The sequence below is a fragment of the Platalea leucorodia genome (assembly GCF_965183815.1).
Source record: "Platalea leucorodia genome assembly, chromosome: 19".
NCBI lineage: Eukaryota > Metazoa > Chordata > Aves > Pelecaniformes > Threskiornithidae > Platalea > Platalea leucorodia.
In genome coordinates, this window is record NC_138841.1 from 1,551,771 (window position 1) to 1,574,730 (window position 22,960).

A 22,960-nucleotide genomic window follows, 5' to 3' on the forward strand; every position below is an offset into this window, starting at 1 on the left:
CTTTGTTCAGGGAGGGCTTCGAGCACCTTCCATGCATCCCCTCAGCAGCTGCCACGCTCACAGAGCACGTTCCCAGGTGTTCCCAGATGTTTGCTGGAGATGGAAGCGTGGGCATGGAGCCGGCACGCTCTGCCCCTGCCCCACGTGCAGCCGGGGGGAGGAAGCACACCACGCAGCATCTCAGCAACGTGAGAGCGGGATCCATGCATTACAAAGCAACATACTTTTCCCCTTCGCTCACTTCCCCCTCCAGAGCTTTGCTCGGAGCCAAGCGTTTCTCCCAGGCTCACGGTGACGCTCTCTGGCTCTTGTGTGCGGAGGCTGCTGGGAGCTCCCCCCGGGGCGGAGGGGGCTGCAGCCCGGGGCTGGGACGGGCAGGAGCCTGTGCCCGGCTCCCGGTGAGGTTTGGGGGAAAGCGAGTGTAATTTTCCAGGCCGGTGGCCACCCATTGCCAGTGGCAACACCCTGCGGAGGGGGCGGCACGCAGAGCCCCCGGAGAGCCGTGGCTCCCCCGAAGGGCAGCGCAGCACCCTCCCATCACAGTCCCAGGGGAATGGGTCCATCCCAAACCGCTAGCCATCATTTTGGGGGCACCTCTGGGCTCCCCTTCTCCCTGCTCAGTGGCTCCTTCCCACGACACCGGTGGCTGCTGATGGAGAGCACGGCTGGCTTGCGAGGCTTCGCTGCCAAACGCCTGAGATGTGGTGTTTTGCACAGAGCACACGCTGCTCTGACCAAGTGGCCGTGGGGACATCTCAGCTTTCCTGCTCCTTTTTTTTTTCCCCCCTTTTCTGAAATTGAATTTTTTAGCTCTCCGAAGGGAGTTTTAAGATCTGGCTGTCAGAAAGCACCGCTGTGCCGTAAATCATCTGTGTTTTTACAGCACCGAGCAGTGGAGGCTCGGCTTGGGACGGGGTGGCTGATGCTGGGATAACATAAAGAATAAGCATCTCCCTCTGGCCAAAAAACCATTTTAAGCTGCTACTCCTGAGGAGGCCAGGCTGTGGTGTGGGGAAGGTGAGCCTGCTTTGAGGACAGCCCTTTGCTCGGCTGCGTTTGAGAAGCCTCCTGTGCTGCCTTGCTCTGCAAAATTCCCCTTCTTGAAACCCCTGGGGCTGTGACATCCCCTGGGGCTGTCCCCTCCGTGTCGGGCCGGGGGAACGGAGATGCTGCGGTAGCTCGAGCTGCAGATGGCCGGGGAAGTCGGTGTGATGAGGCTCAGGGAGGGACCTCCTGCCAGGGGAAGGGGCTGCTTCCTTCAACCGCGCCTGATGCGAGCCGCTCGCACGCACGAGCCCCCCGACGCGGTGCACGAGGGGTCTGACTGGGATGGATGGGGAGGACGAGGGATGCGGGTGCTCGCTGTGTCTACTAACATTTCCCAGCTGGAGACGATGGAGCCACTGGTTATAATGGGGTTTTTTTGCTCATGTCCTCCCCTTAAACCCTCTGCTGCCCTTGTCCGTGTTTCCTCATTTGGGGTGTCTGCACGGCTGCAGTCGACTCCCTGCCGGGATGGCCGGAGTGACCGGGGCATGGCCGGGTGCCGAAACCTCGCTGTGCCTGATGAGCTGGTGGGACGCAGCCTCCGGGCTCGCTGGGGACCACATTCCTCTGTGTTTACCCGCTCGATGGCCGTCCCTCGTGTTGCCCTTGGTCGAGACAGGCCGTTTCTCGCAGCCCTGGCTCTGTCTCCCGGTGCTTTCACGCTCAAACATTTCCTCTCCTACCTCCGCCAGACCAAAGCGGTATTTCTGTTACAGAACAAATGGGCCATGGCCGGGAAAGGGGAGAAACCAAAGGGACGTGGCATCAGGGGACCGGGATGACCGGGATGCTGCTAGCCCACAGCAGGGGCACTGAAAGCGGGATCTCCCCAAGCCCACAAGAGCTGTGAGAACAGGTTTGCTCCATGGCCACCCTCCATCATCCCCTTTGCCTGCAAGAGCGGGGCCAGATTCTGCTCCAGACGTAGAATAAACCGAGCGCTTGGTGCCCAGAGCCACGTTCAAGGCTGCAGCCTGTTGCGTCTTAAAAATTTAAAAGGACGTCTTTGAAGGTTGATTCGAAACTTGGACACTGAAAGAAATTCCTGCAGGAAGAAAATTCAACAAACAAAGTCCCTTGGCTGAGAGCAAAATTTATACTCACCAGATTTGCTGAAGGTTTTCGTGCTTCCCAGCAATGGGAGCCGTGTCAGCAGCTCCGCAGGTCGGACAGCGTGGTGGACGAGGTCTGGGATATGAAAGCTTTCCATGCCTGGTACTGCAGGGTGGCTTTTGTGCAATTGCCCCATTCGGTGCCTCAGTTTCCCCCTTTCAGTGCCCAGCTGAGTATCTGTTAAAAAATATCTGTTTTCATGGTGAAAAAACCATGAAACATGTCCCCGTGGATTTAGGCACTTTTGATTAGTTTTTAAAGCAATTGGCCTGAATCTCCAAACGGCGTATTCTTTCCCTATTGATTCTGATCCTTCTCCAGCTGGCAAACACATATCTCCATCTTCAGCCTTTGTTTAAACAACGTGAAATACCGATGTGGTTTCTCTCCGTTCCTTTTCCTGGCTTGCACTCGAGCTACCTGCTGGTTCTTAGGCACCCGAGTGCCCTGGCTCGCTGCAGGGCGAGGGCCGTGCCCCTGGACCGTCCTGCTCCCGGCAGGCAGCGAGCAGCGCTCAGCGGCAGTACGCCGGTTTGGGGGGAAGGGGAAGGGCGTTGTGTTGGGAACAAATATATTTAAGGATTGTGGGGAGCCCGGGGCAAAATGGGGGAGTTCAGCGGGTGGGAACTTTGGGGGAGGCTCTGATTTTGGCTGTTTGAACCTGCTGTTGGTAGCCACCATCAGGGGAGGGTGGGGGTGCAGGATTGGACCCTCCTGGAGGGCTGCCAGGCTCCGGTAAGGTTTGGACTGGGTTTTCAGTGGGCCAAAGCAGCTCAGGTTTCCTGGCCCCTGCTGCAGATCAGCTTGGCTGGAGAGGACCCCTGAATCCCATGTCTCAGGGATGCCCGGGACGGGGATGCTTGCAGGAGGGAGATCCTCGTGGCCGCTGTGCCCCCCTGGGACTCCTCGCTCACGCCTGGGCTGTGTCTGAGAGCTGTGAACATGCAACAGGTCCCAGGCCGCCTCTGAGCTCCTCGGAGCAGAGATGTCCACCCTGAGCATCCCCGAACGCGCAGGGACATCCCCTGCCCCAGCAGGGACCCGGGAGCCCCGGGGGTCCCTGGGCCGCGTCCCCTCGGTGCACAGCAGTTTGCCAGCCCGGGACCCAGCTGAGGCTCCATGCAAAACCCAGTGGCCCCACGCCCGTGGCCCGCTCAGCTGCACAGCACCGCCGCGGCTCCCCTCCTTTCTCGTTATTAAGTGCCATCAGGATTTAAATTAAAGCTTATCACCAGCTGGGAGCGAATGAACCCTGCATCATGTTTTATGGTGCCATCTGCCAGGCAGGAGCAGAGACCCCAGCACAGGGCTGGCTGCCTTCAGCGGGGATGGGGGGCAGCCGGCAGTGACTCTGTCGGTGGGGGCCCCGGGTGGGACAGCCCTGGGGACAGGCTGCCGGTGACACTGCTCTGCACCCTCGTTGCGATTCAGCCGTGTCGCTGGAAAGCGCCGTCCCAAACGCGCGCTGCTGGAACAGGGGCCGTGGCAAGGGAAGGGCTTATTGAAATTATTAATTAGCTTTGTTTTTAAACACAGGCTCCGAGCAGCCTCCGCAGCAGAAGGAATTGTTATTAAACGCCAGCCCTCCGGCAGGCAGGCCATGTGTGCGCAGCAGAGCCCGCAGCGCTTGGCTGCCAGATAAAGACGTTATTGTTGTCATCGTGCCTCCGTCCCAGCCCTCCGCCTCCCGCACTCCCACCCACCCTCGGCCAGCGGCTCCCAGGAACAAAACCCCCGCGCTCGGCCGAGGCTCACTCCTGGCCGTGCCGAGAGGAGGAGGAGGAGGAGGCGGAGGAGGGAGACAGACAGCCAGAGAGAAACTTGTCTTGGGGATTAATAAGAGGCAGGAGGAGGGAGAGGTGCACACAGGTAAGCTGTGGGCAGGTGCTTTCCCCCAGGCTCTTCTCGCCTCCCTCCGACCCAGGACGCTGCACTGGTCCACGATGCTCCTGCCCTCGCCAGCCTCCCTTACATGCAAAGCAGCATCTGCTCTTCCTTTTTGTTTCTCTCCTCTTGTTGGTTTTTCTGTTCTTCAGCAGCTGGAGTCTTTGTTCCTTCCTTTTTCTCTCTTTGCAAGAGTTTTTCTCAGCGTGGGGCTGGGGTGGAGGGGGGGTACTTGGGGCTGCAAAGTCAGAGGGAAGTCCCGTGTGTGATAGCGTTGCAGCTGCTGCCAGTCGCTTTCTGCGGGGGTGGGCGAGGACCCCCTTGTGCCCCCCCGCCCCGACCCGTGCCCTCGCACCCTCGCAACCCCACGCCCGCTCGGCTCTGGCTCTGCAGCCGGGGAGGCAGAGCTGGGGGGGCCGGGGGGCTGCACAGCCCCAGCCGTGCCCAGGGCCGTCCCCTGCCTCGGGAAGCAGCAGGGAAAGCAAGGATGGGGAGAGGCTGAGAGGGGCGCAGACACCTCAGGAGCCAGGACCCTCCGGTAGCACCGGGTCACCGTGCCGTCCCCGCGCTCAGCACGGGCTCCTTGTTTCCAGCCGGATCTGCAGAAGGGCTGGGGAAACGGCCGGGGCTGGGGGTCTGCGGGGGGCTGCTCCCATGGGAGGGGGGCTGGGCGAGCCCCCCGCCCCTGCACCGGAGCGGGGAGTTTCCCTGCCCTGCGGAGGGGACCAGCATCGCGCCGCTTTGAGAGCGAGGTGGGAGAGAGCGGCTGAACAGCACCTCAGCCGCAATTTTCAGCAAGCTGGTTTTCTGCCCGAAATTTAGGTGGTAAAACCCAGCTCTCCTGCCCGTGCCTGGATCATGTAGCCCATTCCCAGGGCGTGTAACACCACTTTTGCTGCCTCGGTCACCGAGATTCGAGCCAGCTCTGCTCCAGGCAGCGGAGAGGGGCAGCCCCCTCCCTGCACCCCACCGTGGGGCGAGCTGCCGTGGGGGTCCCGTGGGGAGCCGGCTCTTTGTCTCTGCTCCGGCAGAGGCAGGAGGTGATGGGAGGCAGCGACAGGGCAGCGATGTTTGCTGAAGTCCTGCGGAAAGGATTTCGTTGTGTGGAAGAGACTCATCCCAAACCTGCCCTTCCCTGCCTGTTTGAGAGTTTTAGGAAAAGCATCTACAGGGCAGAAAGGGGAAATTCGTCCCCTTGGCAGCTGAACGCAAAGCATGTCGCACATGAGGGCTTGGAAACTTTCCCGGGAGCCTGCGATCGTGGGCCTTCCTTATGTGGTGCTCGGCCGATGGCATCCCGCAAGCTGCCGGAGCTGCCTCCCGGGAAGCACCCTTTCCTCGGCCAGCCCGGGACAGGCGGCGCGGAGCAGAAATGCAGGGTGCTGGGTGTCCCTGCTTCCCTGGGGAAAGGGGGGGGGAGCGGCTGAGTGTTTTCACCTGGGAAGAGAAAAAAGTGCAGCGGTGGGAGGTTTCCTCTGCCGTCGGGAAGAGGCTGGAGGGGAGGGATGAGGCAGCAGCAGCTGATAAGGCATCAGAGCAGTTTCCCACCCTTAGAGAAAGCAGAGCCCGGGCGAGGTATCTGCTTGGAGGGGAGCAGGGCGTGTGTGGGGAGCGGGGCCGGGCTGCGATCCCTCTGGCAACACTTTCTCCCACGATTTGCTTTTGTCTGTGTCCAGCCAGTTCCTCCGTGTGTGGCAGAGATCTGCGGGAGGGCTGAGCCGGGAGCAGCCCCGGGAAGGGTCCGGACACGCAGCGAGGGAGGCGGAGGAGGGAGGAATTGCTGACACGGAGAAGGCAGCGGAAAGGTGTTTTCTGCCAGGGCTGCCTTCCCACGGGCCCTGCTGTGGGAGGAGGCTGCCGGAGGGAGCAGCGAACGCGACAAGCCTTTCGCAACGAGTCTGGTGACTGTGGGACAGTGAGGAAATGCTGCTGGCATGCAGAGGGATGCAGGAGCCGTGCATTGCCGTCCCTGCGTCTTGCAGTCCTAGGGCTGAGCCCAAAAGTGTTGTTCAAGAGCCTGGGAGCGTGTCCAGGCTGCTCTCCGGCAGGGTCTCCTGGGACACCCGTCCCCTGCATGGCCGCAGCGCCATCCCTGCGAGAAGAAACGCAGCGGGGCCGAGCCCCTGCGGCTGCCTCGGCCCTGTGCTGGCCCCGGCCCCGGCCAAGCGGCTGCCTGCGGCTCCGCTTCTCGCTGGGAAAGTGCTGGGAAAGGGCGAGGGAAGAGCGAGTTGTCGCATCAGGGCTCTGCTCCCCGGGGGAGCCTGCGGGCGCCTGGGTGACAGCGTGTCTGCCCTCCCCTCCGAGCACAGGCTTGCACTGTATTTAGCCCTTTTCCACCATTCCCAGCTCTCCAGCGCCGCTGGATAAAGAGCTCCCTGTTTCGGTTACAGTTGATCAGACCCAGGCTCTTGCAGAGACACGAATGGGCTGCTGCAGTGGTTGGACACGAGGGAAGCTAATGGGAGCTTTGCTGGCTCCTTTCGGTTATTTTTAGCTTGCCCTCCTTGTTCTGCTCCAACACGCAGGTTCCCAGGCTGGGCGGGGGCATTTTTCCAGCCTGGGGGCTGCAGGGATGATGGGAATTGGGGGTCCCAGTGGAAAAGCTGTGAAGGGAGCTAGCAGGGTTACGGGCAACAGGCTGGAAAGGATCCCTGGCCCAGCCATCTAGTCTTTCCCCTCTCCTCCCAAAGTTAAAAGCTCCCTTTATCCCTCCCAGCCCCTCCAGGGGAGCAGGGATCCCCGATGCATCGGTGATAACTATGCAGGGCCAGCTGCTGCTCTCTGCATGTCTAACTGCTGCAAGGGGAGGCAGGGAGGGCAGGAGGCACCCAAGGGAGAGCAGCAGGACCCCTGCCCGTGGCAAATCCTCCCCTGACCTTTACATAGCTCGCTCTTGCCCCAGAGGTTGTGATTTTTGCCTGCCCTTGGCACCAGTCGCGGGGCTGGCAGTGAGCACTGCTTGGGCACTGCGGGTTAGGGAGATGCAGCGGAGATAAACTATTTGGAAAGCAAACACCAGTGGCATTTGGGGCTGGAATTTCCAGCTGTTGTGCTGAATTTTTGTCAATTGTAATGGGATGACTGAGGGAGCAGCTGCCTCTTTCTGGGAAAAACCCCGGGCTGGCATCTGTTGGGTGCCTTGGTCTTGTACCCAGGCCAAGCTGCTCAGCCCAGCCCGCAGCTCAGGAGGTGTCAGAACTGTTTTTGTCCATGAATCGAGCCTTTTCTCCAGACCAGGCGGTTGGTTTCCTGAATGCATTCATTGCTTCACGATTTAACTTTATTCCAGTTGCATGGATTCCTTGTGGGTGCCCAGGATCCGAGCTGTCCTGCGCGCCAGGGCGAGGTGGGAAAGGTCGAGAGGAGGCATTTGCAGAGCAGGCGCTGTGCCGTGGCTCTGGCCGCGGATTCGGCAGCCAGTGCTCGTGCAGAATCAGGGTGTGGGATTTTGAAATCTGGCTTCTTGCATTTACGCCAGTAAATTCAACTGCATGAAACTGGATGGAGAACAGACTGCCGACTGTGCTGGGTCCAGGGAGAGCTGGCTTTGAACCTTCCAGCGTGTTGGAGGCAATTGTAAAGCTTGTGGTGGCCTCAGGCTTGTTGCAAAAAGCCCGGCTGCGGCCCTGTTGAGGATGTTATTCTGGATGCAGGGCTGTTGCGGGGACTGCTGGCTGTGAGCTGGTTTCTGGCAGATTGCTTGGCAGTGGGTCCTGCTTTCCCCGAGAGGGCTGGGGAGCGGCGGGCAGAGCCTCCGCGGGGAGCTGCAGCTTTGCAGGGAGAGGCTGGTGGGGACCGATGGCAGAGAAAGGCCACGGCAGCGCTGGCTCTGCCTGGCTGCGATGGCAGAGGGGCTGTGGCAGTCCCCATGGGGACGTGGCAGCGGGTTGCAGGCAGCACAGCGTATAAAAGGGGCTGCATCTACCTCCTGACACTTTCCTTCTGTGCTGACAAATGCCACATGATGCTGCCGCGCTCCAGCCTGAATTTCTGGCTTGATATTTCTGCTATATGCCGAGTTCCTAAACATCTGCAGCGTTAAAGCCTCATGCGGAGGGGATGGCACAGGCTGTGTGGGGCCAGGGTGTTCCTGGAAGGGCTGAGAGCTCAGGCAGCTCCCGAGACCCACGGGGCAACAGCTCTGCCCTGTCCCCCACCCTCCCTGTGACGCTGCCCGGGGTGGCCCGAGCTGAGCATCGCTCCGTGAGGAGGGAGCCGAACGCCTGGATCGCAGCATGTACTGGCTGGAATATCGTGTCCCGGCTGCCTCCTCGCTCTGCAACGGGCCAAACGCAGACCTCAGCCCCCGCCGCTCCCCCGAGCGTTGTGGGTGTTAAAATCCAGGTCTGAGTTTTGGAGCTGAGGCAAAATCCCATGGAAAGGTCTGGGACAAGGTGGGGGGGAGAGCCACGTGCAGGGAGGGACGTGGCTGGGAAAGGAGCGGGGTGCTGCGGAGCCAGGGAGGGGACTGCACGTAGAGCAGCTCTCTGTCACGAATTTGTCCATTCTCTGCAGCCCGCCGTTGAATCTGAACTCTCACAACACAGAAGCACGCACGTACATCCCCAAAGGGGACTCGCTGCAGCGCTGCTGAGCTGAATGTCTGGCAGCATTCGGCCCCGCTGCTCTTCCCCTGTTCCTCCCTTCCCCCAGCGAGATGCCAGAGCTCTGATTGAAAACAGCAGGCATGTGAGGCTTGTAGGGTTAAACAGAGCCAGATGGGAGTGGAGTGCGGCAAAAAGGAAAGTAACAGGCTGGGCCTGGAGGGGGGGTGAGAACAGGATCTTTTCTTGGAGAAAGAGCCATTACTTGGAAAGAATCAATTACTTGGAGCCCCAGGAATGCGTGGGATCGCTTCAAAGGGAGCCGGGCTGGCAAAGCTCTGGGACCAGTGGCCCATGGAGGGGCCCTAGGGGCATCCCTGGGTGGGATGTGGACCCGGTGGGAAGCTGTAAGCAAAAGGGGCTACCCCAGCAGCATTGGCCTGTGCCGCTTGCTCGTCAGATGAGGGCTGGGCACATTTCCCTGCTGCTGCCCGAAGGCACATGCGATGTTTGCAGCTCCCACCGGGCGCGATGGGCTGAGCGGGGCTGGCTGCGCCCGCGGTGCCACTGACCCCAGGCGTGACGGCGGCGTGCGCACCGGCAAGCTGCAAGCTCAACTCCGTCGTGTTGCATGGGAGAGCGCGATGAGCCGGGAGAGCCTGATTTCTCTCCAGCATCAGCATCACCAGCTTCAGCATCACCAAGGCTTCTGCCTCCACGCTCCCATCCGGCAGCACTGGCTCCCACGGCAGATGCTCTGTTTCCCCAGGAGATCCATCTTCCTCTGAGTCTCCTCATCTTCCTCCCCGTCTTCCTCCCTGTCTCATCTCACTTGATTCTTTTTTCCCACCCTGCTTCTGCCGAGCTCCTCCATCTGCCTCGCCGTGCATCCAGCTCGGCTCTGTTCCTGCTGGGGTGACAAATGCCGCTGGGAAAAGCCTGGCGAACACCCCGAGGTATCTGCCCAGGAAGCCCACAGCCTGGCCTGCTCCAGCTGGCCCCGGCAAGTGTCGGAGCATCCAAAGCACCTTCTGCATGGGGCTTTCTGGGGAGCTTGTCTGCAACAAGCTGGATCCCTCCATCCTCCAAGCATCGGCTGGAGAGCTACCAGCAAGAGTCTTGCAGGGATGATTGCTGCTGTTCCAGGCAGCAGCAGGGAGGGCAGAGATGGGACAGGCAGCCTTCACGGGCTTGGTAACGACCCAGAGGGAGAGGGGGTTTGTACAGGGTGTTGGGCTGGTGTCCAGGAGAGGCCCTCTGGCTAGGGGCAAGCAGAGACCTCGCCTGATCCCTCCAGACCTCCCACTTCTACTGGGACTCTCCCCAAATAACAATCCCAGCCCAGCACCCTGCAGTGGGACGAGAGGTGATGGATCGGTTATTTGGGCAGCACAGGGAGCTGTACAGCTAAACACCTTTGGTATCGCCCATGCGTAATCTTGCAAATGGCCTTTTTATCACACAGCCTTGAAAATGGGCTGTCCTGCATTAAATCCTTGTCCCTGAAGCACAGGACCATCCATCTTTGCTGCTCCACTGGCTGCTGCTGGCCTCCCGATACTGTTGCTCAGCCAATTTCCTACTGAATCATTGATTTTTTGGCTCAAGTGCAAAATTAAGCCTAATCCATCAAGGCCTCTGAAGGGGCAATCCATCCTTCGGCGAGAGGGCACAGCGGTGTTGGGACTCCCGGGGCGGTCCAGGCTCTGCGAGGCAGCGCTGGGGGTGATGTGCGAAAAAAGCCCAAACCAAATGTAAAAAACCCGACACCCCCCCCCCCCCGAATGGCATAAAGCTGAGCCAGAGAGGGGATCTCAGTGACTCACGCTCTAGAGAGGGGTTGGATTTAAAGATAACTTCCAAGGGGAAGGAGAGAAAATAGCAGGTTATTGGCAGGGATGTGGGGTAAATTCCCGCCTGTCAGAGACTGCAGTGATGGGGGAGATGGGAGATGATGCGGTACCTAAATCGGGTGCTTCCTAACCCACCTCTTCTTGGTGCCTCCCTCAGGGAAACATCTGGACCATGAAGGTGGCCTTCAGATTGCTTCTCCCGCTTGTTCTTGTGCTGATCTCGGAGGTGAGCGGGCAGCGGAGGAAGCCTCCCCGGAAACCCACCCGCCCACCTCCCGAGCTCGTCGAGCCCGTCGAGCCCACAGAGCTGCCTCCGCCCCTGCCGCCGGGCCCCCCCTCCATCTTCCCCGACTGCCCCCGAGAATGCTACTGCCCCCCAGACTTCCCCTCCGCCCTCTACTGTGACAGCCGCAACCTGCGGAAGGTCCCCATCATCCCGTCCCGCATCCACTACCTCTACCTCCAGAACAACTTCATCGATGACCTCCCGGAGGAGTCCTTCAGGAACGCCACGGGCCTGAAATGGGTCAACCTAGACAACAATCGCATCCGGAAGGTGGACAGGCGGGTCCTGGAGAAGCTGGAAAACCTCATCTTCCTCTACATGGAGAAGAACCAGCTCAAGGAGGTGCCTGCCTTCCTGCCACCCAACCTGGAGCAGCTGCGTCTGAGCAGGAACCAGATCTCCAAGATCCCTGCTGGTGTCTTCAACAAGCTGGAGAACCTGGTGCTCTTGGACCTGCACCACAACAAGCTAAGCGATGGGGTCTTCAACAAAAACACCTTCAAGGGACTCAAGAACCTCATGCAACTCAACCTCGCCCACAACATCCTGAGGAAAATGCCCCCCGGGGTGCCCAGTGCCATCCACCAGCTCTTCCTGGACAGGAACAACATTGAAGACATCCCCAGTGACTACTTCAAGGAGTTCCCCAACCTGGCGTTCATCCGGCTCAACTACAACCAGATCTCTGACAAGGGGCTGCCCAAGAACTCCTTCAACCTCACCAACTTGCTGGTGTTGCACCTGGCCCACAACAAGCTCACCAACGTCCCTTTCATCAGCCCCAAGCTGGAGCACCTCTACCTGAATAACAACTCCATTGAAAGTGAGTTGCGCTGGCCGGTCGGGAGGCCACGGCGAGGTCTGGGGGGGAACGGGCGGGCTTGGGGATGGCACGTGTTTCGTTGAAAAAGGGCATTTTTCACCCAGTGGGATGTGAACTCTTCAAAGGGGGATGCAGTGGTGAGATGAGCTGGGGGCTCTTTGTAGGTGAACAAGGCCCTAAGAGGGATGGATTCGCAGGTGGGGAAGGATGGCCTGAGGATTAGGGTGGTAGCTGAGGAGCAGGGCTAAATTCCCCCCAGTGCTGCAGGGCTTTTCTTGTTCATTGTCATGGGCAGCTCTTCTTTGGGGCCACCTGCCATCTAAATAGTTACTTCCCCAGCAGGGCTCAGAAATAGGGATATTTAAAAAGGAGAGTCTGTGCACATATTTCAAGAACAGATGCCAAATACGCAGTCAAGATGGTTAGAAATAACCCAGCTTAGCTCTCGAGCTGAGCCTTGAAGAGGAAGGAACAGGGAGAACAAGGCTGTGATGGAGGTTGCCTTGGCAAACCAGCCGGGGCAGTTTCACACCGTTGCAGGCAAAGCACTGCAGTTTCATGGGAGAGGTGCTGGCCTGTGAAATGTGTAAACATAGCTAGCACATTTGAGAAGAAGACAGAGACCCATTCCTGGTCACCCCAGATGTTTCTGCTATTAGAGGTCCAGCAACCTGCTGTCCTTGCTATCCGCGGGGAAGCAAGAATGCGGCGCTCCTGCCAGAAACCCTCCACGTGCACCGGGAAAAGCGTGCTGGGCTCTTCTGTTTCTGGCTGCAGTGGGGTGCATGGGGGCTGCAGGACCCACCCAGGGCATTACTGGCCTGCGAAGCAGCCGCCGAGCAGGACGCTGGTCCCCACAAGTGGTGTGACACAAGCACTTCCCTGCCGCGGTGTTTATTGTGCAGTGGTGGTGCGTGGCTTTGCATGTGAGGGTGGTCCACTGCCAAAGAGGGGCTGTAAAATCACAGAGCAGCGTTAGCGGGCCAGCTCCTGCCCAAACAGGGCACTGAAATGAGCCAGGCAGGGACGAGCAAGAAAGCTGCTCTTTGCAGGCAAGCCCTAATAGCGTTATGGGATGTGATGCCAAGGAGAGGGACAAAACCCTCACAAAGCCACATCCCTTCTCTCAGGGGGTCACCGGAGTTGGTTGCCAGGACATAATGACGCAGTGATGAGCGTCTGGTTCAAATGCCAGTTAATCTGTATTTTATTTAAACACCACCAAGCTGGAGCCAAGGGGGACCTTGGGGCAAAGGTGGGGACCGCTGCTGGCTCCAGACACACCGGTACCCAGGTCGTGCCAGGGCTTTCCATGGAGAGACGCCCGCGTGGCCGTGCACATCACGTCCCAGCTCTTTTTTTGCCTATTTTACCCAGCTTTTATAAGGTTTCAGTCCCTGAAGTTGGGTAACAACATAAGGATCGCCCAGTTTATTTTCCATAACGCAGGCCCCAGGGTGGGGAGAAACACGTGGAAATCCAGAAGCGAGCAACGAGCCGGTTATTGACGTTATCTTCAGCGTAACGGTGCTGCAGCATGTTTCCTTGATGTTTTCTTTGAAGGCTTAGGGCTGGCTCGGCAGGTTTCATGTTTGAAATAATCCCTTTTCTCTCTCAAATGACACTGCATCCGTTACTGTGCTTTGGCTGAACGTGACCTACTTCATTTCTGAACAAAAGCAAGATTTTCCTCTCGCTGGGGCCGCGCCGTCTTCTGGGGGAGGCTGGGGATTCTCCCCCTCAGTAGCAAAGCAACCCCATTCTGGGGTTCGACAGGCAGGCAGGCAGGGAGGGGGGTCTCTAGCATCCCTCTCTGTCTCCCTTTCCTCTAACCTGCAGCCCGCTTTTCCTCTTGTCCCTGCAGAAATCAACGGGACGCAGATCTGCCCCACCTCGCTGATGTCCATCCAGGACTTCTCCCCCTCCGACCTGGACAGCGTACCGCGGCTCCGGTACCTGCGGCTGGACGGGAACCTCCTGAAGCCCCCCATCCCCTTGGACCTGATGATGTGTTTCCGCCTCCTGCAGTCCGTGGTTTTCTAGCCCTGCCCAGCAGCACACCTCTCCCAGGACTTGGCTTTGCACAGAGACTCGACCCCCATCGGTGTTTGACACGTGGGACCCTCTTTGCCTCCCTCTCCCCCTGCTCACACCCCATCTCCATCCCTCTTGCCTTTCCCCCTTTCCTCCCCGCAGCGGCCGTGGACACGTGCAGCATGTGCATCCTTGGGTACCGCTGTCTGCAGGACAGCACCGTGTCGCAGCAGCCGTCCCAGGTCACAGCATCAGCCCGGGGTGGCTGCCACGCTCACCCCAGCTCCCTGCCTGTGGGCTCTGCCTTCTCTGCCCTCTCCCCAGGCCAGCCCTGGAGCTGGCTCTGTCTCTGCCCTTCCACCCGGCAGAGTTTCAGGAGGTTGGATTCGGTTCTAGCCAAAAGCATCTCCGGATGGAGCTGACGAGGGAGCCCAGGGGCCACCTCGCTGCAGGACTTGGGCCATATCATTGCTCTGGGTGGCTGCACCCGGAGAGCCTGCGATGTCCCTGGGGAAAAATCCCCAGTGACAGAGGTGGAGCAGGGATGCCCTGGGCTGGTGCGCTGAGGGTGCAGATGGCCACCCCAGAGCCTGGGGGCTCAGGGTGATGCCAGCCTGGCGAATGGGTGTTGGGTGGCTGGGGAGCAGGATGCGTGCAGGAGGAGGGCGGCTGGGTCTGGCGCTGGCCGGCAGGACCGGCAACGACACCTCGTGGCCAGAGCCACGTCCCAGGGCCCCGGGCGAGGGACACGCTCCTCTCGCCTGGGCCCTCCTGGGGGGCTTCGGCCTTGGCTCCGCATCGCTCTCCAGGCCAAGGGGCTTACTCCCTCATGGTGGTGTGAATCTGGCAGGAGGGAGTAGGGAGGGCATCCAGCCCCTGCAGCCGGAGCTGGGCTCTCCTGCTCCCTGTGTGTGTTGCACCCTCCCCACAGCAAAACACCGTGCACCCTCCTTTGCAACACCAGCCCCCTCCCCAGCTTTCATCCCCCCCCGGCAGCATCAGTCCCCGGTGCCGCAGCCCCCTCCCAGCATCCTGCATCCCGCCGCCCCGTGCCGCGGAGATGCAGAGCTCGGCGCGTCGGCCGCCCTCCGCTGCTTCCAGCCAAACCCTGCCCTCCCCGGCGCAGGCAGGACCCAAAGCCTGCGGGACCCCGATGCCAACAACCTGCCCTGGGCACGGGAGCCCCCGGGGCAGAGCAGAGCCAGCTGCTCTGCGGCGATGCCAGCAGGACGCTTGTCCCCGTATTTAGGCACCTGGGGCCAGCTGCTGACGTGGGTGTAAACCCGGGCTCTGCCAGGGCCGGGTTGACCCGTGAGATCTCTGCTCTGCTCTCACGGTCCCTCTGCCCTCCTGCCTTGGCTCCCACCTCCTGGAAGTTTTACTCTCAGTTGCTTTCTTGAACCAAACACACATGACTGGTTTTGCCTTATTTTTTTATAGAAAAAAGGAAAGAAAAAGAAAAGGGGAGAATTACTCTTTCGGATAAAGCTATTTTTTATTCCTCCTCCCTGTTTTGACATGTATCGCTTCCCTCTTTGATAGCTGTACCTGCATATATAGGGTGTCTGGGTTTAGGGGGTATTATTCTCTTTTTTTTCTTCCTGATTCTCAGGATTTAGATTTAAGGCCGAGCATTAGAGGAAAAAAAAATCCAATTGAAATAAGCATTAAAGCAATAGACTAAAGAAACCAGCCGTTACCTCCTTTGTGTTCAGCCACCAAAGCTGACGCTCCTCCGAGACGGGCACGGACGGGCACCGTGTCCGCTCCCTGGGAATGGGCCAGGGATGCTCCCCGCAGCCGGGGCACGCACCAGCGACCCTGCGAGCTGGGTGCTCCCCCTTCCCAGCCCTGGAAGGTTCATTAACCCCCCGCGCTAATTCAAGCTTGTTTTTTCATGAGAAAAGTCTCTTCTCCAAATCTTCCTCCAGTGGGCTTTATTGGGTTTGACAGGTTTCAACCTTAAACCCGGAGACCCTATGTATATATTTATATATAATGTGTATATATACTGGTAGACTGTACAGATATATCTAGAGACATATGTAGTTCTCGACTGATTTCAACTTAATGGTATTTTCACTCCTACTCTCCGCAGCAGTGAAAATAAAATGATTCACAAGGGACCCAGAGCCGCGGTCGGACCTGCCTCTCTCTCATCCATCCTCATCTTCCTCACTGCACGGGAGCTGCCGCTTCATTCAGGAGCAGATTTCCTCTGTTGCGGTCAACTTTTGCAACAGTGGGAGCTCGGGAGACCCCGGGGGGTTGCTTGTGCTGTGCCCTGCTGGAACCGATGCTGGGCTGGACCCCCAAGCAGCGCCAGCACGCCTGCAGAGCGGCAGTGGGCAGGCTGTGGAGCATGTGCCTGTCTTAACGAGCACCTCTGCTAATTAAGAGAGCCTGACCTCGGCTGCGGGTCCCAGGGCCGTGGCTGCAGCTGATGGGTGTTATTGTCCCCGCAAGCCGGCTGGGAGAAGCCGATAGCTGCACGCACTGCGTGTCAGGGCAGGTTGCGCGAACTCGGGCTGAGCTGCGCTCACGTCACCTTCGTGCTCCCAGGGAAGCTGGACGAACGTCCCCAGGGTGAGTTTGCCCCGGGGGGCAGCACGGAGGGGCCCCAGGGCGTGCGTGGGGGCAGCCGGCAGGGAGGCGTCTCTCCCACCCACAGCAATGAGCCCGGATCCATCCCCAGGGCTGCGGTCGTGCGGGGTGCGCGCGTGTTTTCACACGAGCAGAACGGGTGTAGGCAGCGACTCATCCTTCTGCCCATCGCTGCAGCTTCAAAAATCTCCTCTTGCTGCTGCTCTCCCCACGTGAATCATGAGCGGAGAGGGAGGACGGCTGTGGGCGCGGGTGCGAACGCATGGGCTGCGGCGTGGGGCTGCTCACGGGAGCGTGCACGCTGGCGGGAGGGGGATGCGTGTGTGTGTGCAGAGCAGGCGCAGGCAGCCAGCTCCCTGTATGTTTTTGTGCTGGAGAATAAAATCTCCGTATTTTGTGATCGGGGCATGAATCATGCACCCCCGGGTGTGCATTCACTCCCTGCCTCCCCAGGCATGTCAGCTCTGGCTCCCGGGGGAGCTGAGCACTGCAAAAGCAGGGGGCTCATTTCTTCTCTCTGCAAACAGCCGCCGTGCTGCCCTGGGACTGGGACCTGGGCCGGCGGCGTGGGAAGCTCTCCCCTCGCCGCGCGTGTCGTGGGGTCACGGGGAAGGCTGGAAACCCCTCGTTGGTGGAGGCTGAGTGGGGCTGCTGGGGTGGGCACGGCAGGGCTCCCCAGCACGATCTGTGCTGATCTTCCCAGTGCTGGGGAGGGAGCCGTGGGCCCACTGGGCAGCAGCTGGATATGGCGAGAGGCAGTTTGGAGCGGGATGAGTTACTGCTCAAATCAAGCCCCCTTGCCGCTGGGGACCCCCCACCCCACTTGTAGGTGCCTGAGCAGGGACCCCTCCTGCTGGGAGGGTTTGCACCGACCCTTCAGGCGATGCCATCCATGCAGGCGTTCGCTGCGGCTGCTGAGCTGCCGCTGCCTCTGGGGACAAGGGAAGAAGTGGGCACCAGGATGGACACCGGCTCCTTCTCTAAGGCAGCAAAACAGCCGCCCCGGGGCCCCCACTGCCCCAGGGACCCCACTGTCCCGGGGCCCCCTGCCAGCCCCAGCCCAGCCCAGGCTTTTGCTTTGCAGCAGTTTCTACCATGCTGGGCTGCCGGGCAGGACCTGCCCCCTCATCATCCCCACAGCTGGAGCAGAAGGTGCCATCCGAAGGCCAGGTCCCCCGCAGCCGCGCTGGACCAAAGCCCCCGCTCCCTGGGGCGGGACGGACTCAGCCGCTGACCCTGGGCAAGCGCCTGCAGCCCCTCCAAGGAGCGGAGGCACCGGGTCAGCTGTAACGCCCTCCCCAGCTGCCACATCGCCTCCGTCACGGTGGCTGCCGAGCCGCCTAATGAGGGGCTTAACGAAGCTTAGCGGCGGCCCTTTGCTCCGCTCCGTGCGGAGCGGGGCTGGGGCTGCCCTGGCAGGGGGACGCTGGGGGCGAGGGGGCTGCGGGTGCGTGGACAAGGCCCATGCCCGCTGGTGGGGGGCTGCCAGGGTGTCCCTGCCTGCCCAGCGAGCACCGGCAGATGGGTGCGCCGTCTCGGGTGGGTGAGCGCGTGGGCTGCGATCTGCCTGCGAGAAAGAAGAACATTTTTACGGCAGTGGGTGGCTGTGTGTGCACAAGGCTGCCCAGCGCCGCGAGGAGCCCGTCGGGCTGTCCTGCGCACTCTGCCCGTCCTGGGGTGTCCCAACCCCACAGGACACGTCCCTGGCAATGACATCCCCCCTCCAGAGGATGAAGCAGGGCCACAGCCCCCCCGAGCTGAGCCCTGGGGGGGGGGGGTATCAAGCAGCCCCCTGCCCCAGGGCACATGGGTGCACATAGGGGGAGATGGGGGATGTCCCCCATCCTACCCCAGTGGGGGGAGCAGCGCTGTCCCCCCCCCATCCACGTCAGCTCCCCCTCCCCACCCACCCCCCACGTTTCCAAAGCAACAGTGTGCAGAGGGGCGAGCGGCGCTGAGCCTCGCAGGAGGCGAGGGGGGCGGGCGAGCCGAATCTCACCAGCCATCTGGCTGCTGGGGTGGGCCTGTGCAGACCCCCGAAACCCTGGGGAGCAGCAGGTCCCCCCACACCCTCCCCAGGGCTGGGATGCTCACTGCACCCCGGGGTCCCACCCAATCGAAACCCGGATCAGCAAGGGGGGCTGCGCCTGGTGCTTTGCCATTCCTGCATCCCTGGGGACCGCCACAGCTGGAAATCGCTCTGTGGCTTGGCAGGACCTGGGCTTGTTGGGGCAGGGACGGAGCTGGCTCTGCCCAGAGCTGTGTCCCCCCATCATCCATGGGGACAGCAGGGCAGGGAGCACAGCATGCTCCCCGTCCCGTCCCATCCCGTCCCCCAGCCCCAGACACAAGCCTGGGCTGTTGGAGGACAGCCACCGCTGGGGCTGGCTCACCCCCGAGGACAATATAATGTCCCAGTGGGGGGCTGCCAGCTTGACTGGCCGCATCCTGCCTCTCCCCTCGGCAGCAGCCGTGCCAGGCCCCTCTCTGCAGCCCCCCCTCCTCTCCATGCATTAAAAGCCCAGCAGCCCTTCCTCAGCCAGTGCACCCGCCCCCGGCAGGAGAACAGGGCTCTCCCACGCCGACGAGGAGGGGAAAGGGGGTACGTCCATGCCATCTTCTTTCTGCTCCTCCAGCACCGAGCAGAGCCCTGCGGGGCTGGGGAGAGCTGCAGGGCTGGGAGGGTCGGGAGCCGGCAGCTTATGCGGGGTCTCCCTGCACTCGTAAAGGTTTGGTCTGTGGGAAACGGGCAGAAATCGGGGAGCAGCATCCTCAGCCTGGGGTGCAAAAACTCTGGGCTGGGTCATTGCTTTTGCATTTGGTTTGGGAGAGATGTGTGGGAGGCTGCCGGGTGCTGGGCCCCTCCGCCTGCTCTGCTGTGGGTGCACAGGTGGGCGAGCAGCCCGTTGGGTGGGTGATGCTGCAGCACAGGGTGCACGGTGGGTGCTGGGGACCCATGCGCAGGAGCTGGCTTCGGGTGGGAGCAAGCTCCCTTTAGGAATGGACCCTGGTGGGTTTGGGTGGGGGGCTGCCAGGCGCACCCTGCCCGGGCTGCAGAGCCAGGGGGTCCCCATGCAGGCAGCCCCTGTGCTCAGGGTCGAGTCACAGGTACCCTGTGGCCACCGGTCCCCCCGGCGCTGGCTTGCCCGGGATGCTGGAGGCTGAGAAACATCTCAGACCTGGGTGCAGGAGCAAGGGGGACTGAAGGGGAGAGCAGCGGAGTGCCAGGACTCCTGCGGTCATTTCTGCTTGGCTGCTGGGTTTATTGGGCCAGCAACAGCTTCACCCACTGCTTTGAGGGGCCGGAGCAGGACCCCAACCCCCTCATCTGCTCCTGACCCCCTCACCGCCTCCTCGGGGCTGGGAAAGCCGGGAAGCGAGGGCAGCCCGGCACGGGCACGGGGCCTCTCCTGCACAGCCGCCCAGCCGAGCGTGAAATGGGCTGAAAAGAAAAGGGACGGCGTAATGTTCCCGGGGCCGGGGGTGAAGGCCTGGCATCCCCCGCGGTGGCCACAGTCCCCAGCACGGCTGCCGAGCGGGGCTGGCTGCGGACGGCATGCCGGTCCTGCCTTCCCGTCCCTCTTTGCTTTCACTGCTTTGCAACCATTTCAGGGCACCTGGCCTCATCCTGCCTGCATTGCTGACCCTGTCGGAGCCCCGTGCCCCCCAGGACCATGGTCCCCAGTGCTGCCCTTGGAGCGGTGACCCCGGCTGGGTGCAGGATGCGGACCCTGGCCTGGCTGGGCATCGCCAGCCTGTGTCTGGGGGCAGCTTGGGCTGCCCCAGCCAAGGAGGAGAGGAGGAAGGCAGAGAAGCCAAAAGCTGATCTTGCACTCTATGAAAACCTGGACCTGGACAACTACGACCTGACGTTGGACAACTATGGGGAGATCCTTGACCCGAGCAACTATGAGGAGCCCTACGACTACGGTGACCTTGCTCCAAAGGTGAGGGGGACGCAGGAGAGCACCCGGCGTGCAGGGCAGGTCTTCCCTGGGTGCATCCCGAGAAAGGGGCTTGGTCCAAGGGATGGACGGGGCACAGCTGGAGAACCAGCCTCTGGCACAAGCCTACGAGCCCTGGTGGCTCTTCCACCACTCTTGCCGGTGGCAGGAAAGGCTTTACCTGACCCCAACCTCCACCGGCCTCTTTGTCCCCTGCCAGCGCCTGCCCAGAGCATCGCTGCGGGAAGCCAGGACCTGAGCCTTCCTGCATCCCTCTGGGCAAACAGGGAGGGGGTTCTGAAACCCTGAGCTGGGAGAGCTCTCCAAGGACGAGCTGGCTTTTCAATAAGACCGACCCAGTGCCCTTGACCCCTTGACCAGTGCCTCCTGTGCTGGAGGGGAGTGGGAGGACTCGCTCGGCCGCCCCAGCCCTTACGCCCAGGCTGTGTTTGCAGATCGAGGTTGGCACCCTGGCTCCTCGCCCCAAGGACCCCACGGCTCTCCCAGACCTGGGCGCCACAGCTGAAACCCCAAAGCTGCAGCCTCCGACCACCGCCGGCCCCGTCCGCCCAGCGCCCGTCCCCCCGCAGGGTGAGTGCGGACCCCTGGGTGCAGCACAAAGGTGCAGCCAGGGGGGTTTGGTTCCCGTGGGATGCAGCCACATGTCCCAGGGGTGGCGGGGCTGCTGCTCTGCAGAAAAGGGAGCAAATCCTTTTGCCACCAGCAGACAGGAGCAGTTATTTGCTCTGCCCGGGGTGTTGGGGGTGCATCTTATCACACAGCAGGCAGGAGGGTTGCAGCGAGACATTTCTGGGAAACAAGAGCTCCAGCAAAGCAGCAACATTTTAATGAGCAGAGGCATTGCGACAGTCGGACAGAGTAGCAATTAGGTTAGTGACAATTAAAATCCTGTAGCGAGGGATAAATATCTTTATTCATTTTCTGTCACTCTGGACTGGGACAAATTAAGTAGGAGGCAAAGGGAAATTGTTGCCTTGCTGCTTTGAACTCCCCCACTAATGGATGCCGAGTCTCGCGGGCACTGGGGGAGAGGAGAGGGAGCACATGCATGGGGGGACACGGCTTTACCCCTCCTGCCGCCCCTGCCCGCCGTGCCGGGACCCTACGCAGCCGAGACAGATGTTTTGCTCGATGCGAAACTGTTTTCTTTTGTTCTGTTTCCTTCTGTGGAAAAACTAAGGGGGCCAAGTGAGCCCTGGGTGTAACGCTGCTGTGTTTGGCAACCTTACGTCCCCCCCTCTCCTGCGGGAGGGATTTGGCCCTGAGCAGCTTCATGTATTAGCAGCTCTTTTGGCTGGGAGTTTCTGGCCCTTCCCTTGGTGAGGTGCCCTGGGCTGTTTTGCTGATGAAGGTGCTGGGGCTGTGACAGCTCTGGTGCTAAAGACTTCGTGTACCCACAGCATGAGCAGGGGTGGGCACGTCCTCCCATCTCCCTGCATGCTGGGGTGCTTTGGGGGGGTCAGGGGAGCCGCGCCGTGCCGTGCCGTGCCAAGGGTTGCCTCTGCAGCCCCAGGCCTGCCCAGCTGCCTGCTCTGCCTGTGCATCGGCACCTCCGTCTACTGCGACGATGCCGACCTGGAGCACATCCCCCCGCTGCCGCCCGAGACCACCTACCTCTACGCCCGCTTCAACCGCATCGGCGCCGTCCGGGCCAGCGATTTCACAGGGCTGAGTACGTTGAGGCAAGGGAAGGGCCAAGCTCCGCAATGGGGCACGGGGGGGAATAAGCGGTTCTGCGTGAGTCCCTGCTCATCTCCTCCCTCCTCTCCCACCAGAGAAGCTGAAGCGAATAGACCTGACCAGCAATTTCATCTCCTGGGCGGACGTGGACGCCTTCCGCCTGCTCCCCAGCCTGCAGGAGCTCATCCTGCCCGAGAACAGGCTGACGGCGCTGCCCGAGCTGCCCCGCAGCATCGTCCGCCTGGATGCCCGTCTCAACAGGATCCCCAGCACCGGCCTCCGGCCCGAAGCTTTCCGGGTGGGTGCTGGGGCTGCCCAGCACCCAGTGGATGAATCCAGGCTGGTTTTAGCCCAAACCTGTCATGCTAAGGGGTAACAGGGATGGTGCAGAGGGCCGGAATGGGGCTGGGAGCAGGGAGCTTCATCTCTCCCCTCTTCCTGCAGGACCTGAAGCAGCTGCAGTTTCTCCATCTGTCCGATAACCAGCTGGAATATATCCCGGTGCCCCTGCCCGAGAGCCTGCGCTCCCTGCACCTCCAGGTGAGACGAGCCTGGACCCAGGCTTGTCTGTACCCAAGTCTAGCAGAGCCCACCACCACCTCCTCCTCTTCCTCCTCCTCCCCATCCCTTTGAATCTGATTTTGCCCTTTGCCTCCCTGGCCAGAACAACAACATCCAGACCATGCATGAGGACACATTCTGCGACAGCCAAGACCACAGCCAGATCCGCAGGGCGCTGGAGGACATTCGCCTCGACGGCAACCCCATCAACCTCAGCCTCTTCCCCAATGCCTATTTCTGCCTGCCCCGCCTGCCCATGGGCCGCTTCTTCTGAGCAACACGGCCCCAGTGCTGGGAAGCAAGGGCGAGCATTCCCGGACCCACCGTGCCCCCACCCCAGACCCCCTCGGACCCTGCTGCCCCATGGAAAATGTGGGGTTAAGGCAGATGCACTTAACCCCGCTGTGAGCTGAGCCTCTGTGTAGGGGTGAACTCGGTTCTGGGGCAAACGGAGCAGGGGATGGGAAGCTCTAATAAAATGAAGACTTTAAAAATGCATTCAGTGTCTTGTTCTCAGCCCCACTGTGTCTGCTTTCAGGGTTTACTGGACAGGGATCGGGAGTTGC

The 22,960-nt window shown here is 60.9% G+C and overlaps 2 protein-coding genes across 2 annotated transcripts; both read left to right on the forward strand.

Moving 5' to 3' along the window:
• Positions 1 to 3,928: 3,928 nt before the first annotated feature.
• Positions 3,929 to 15,716, forward strand: PRELP (proline and arginine rich end leucine rich repeat protein). Its single transcript, XM_082330114.1, has 3 exons — positions 3,929 to 4,029; positions 10,599 to 11,550; positions 13,415 to 15,716. The coding sequence occupies exons 2-3, from the start codon at positions 10,614 to 10,616 to the stop codon at positions 13,591 to 13,593; spliced, it is 1,116 nt and encodes a 371-aa protein (XP_082186240.1). The 5' UTR covers positions 3,929 to 4,029; positions 10,599 to 10,613; the 3' UTR covers positions 13,594 to 15,716.
• A 4,194-nt stretch (positions 15,717 to 19,910) lies between these two features.
• Positions 19,911 to 22,668, forward strand: OPTC (opticin; the record flags this gene model as incomplete). The annotated part of the gene is made up of 6 exons (XM_082330465.1): positions 19,911 to 20,135; positions 20,588 to 20,723; positions 21,667 to 21,825; positions 21,929 to 22,131; positions 22,278 to 22,373; positions 22,498 to 22,668. The coding sequence occupies 6 exons, from the start codon at positions 19,911 to 19,913 to the stop codon at positions 22,666 to 22,668; spliced, it is 990 nt and encodes a 329-aa protein (XP_082186591.1).
• Positions 22,669 to 22,960: the final 292 nt, after the last annotated feature.

Excerpts from the sequence above, each read along its gene's own strand:
- PRELP (XM_082330114.1), top strand. The coding sequence starts at position 10,614 with ATGAAGGTGGCCTTCAGATTGCTTCTCCCGCTTGTTCTTGTGCTGATC. Across the intron at positions 11,551-13,414 it reads GAATAACAACTCCATTGAAA|AAATCAACGGGACGCAGATC; the intron begins GTGAGTTGCGCT and ends TTGTCCCTGCAG.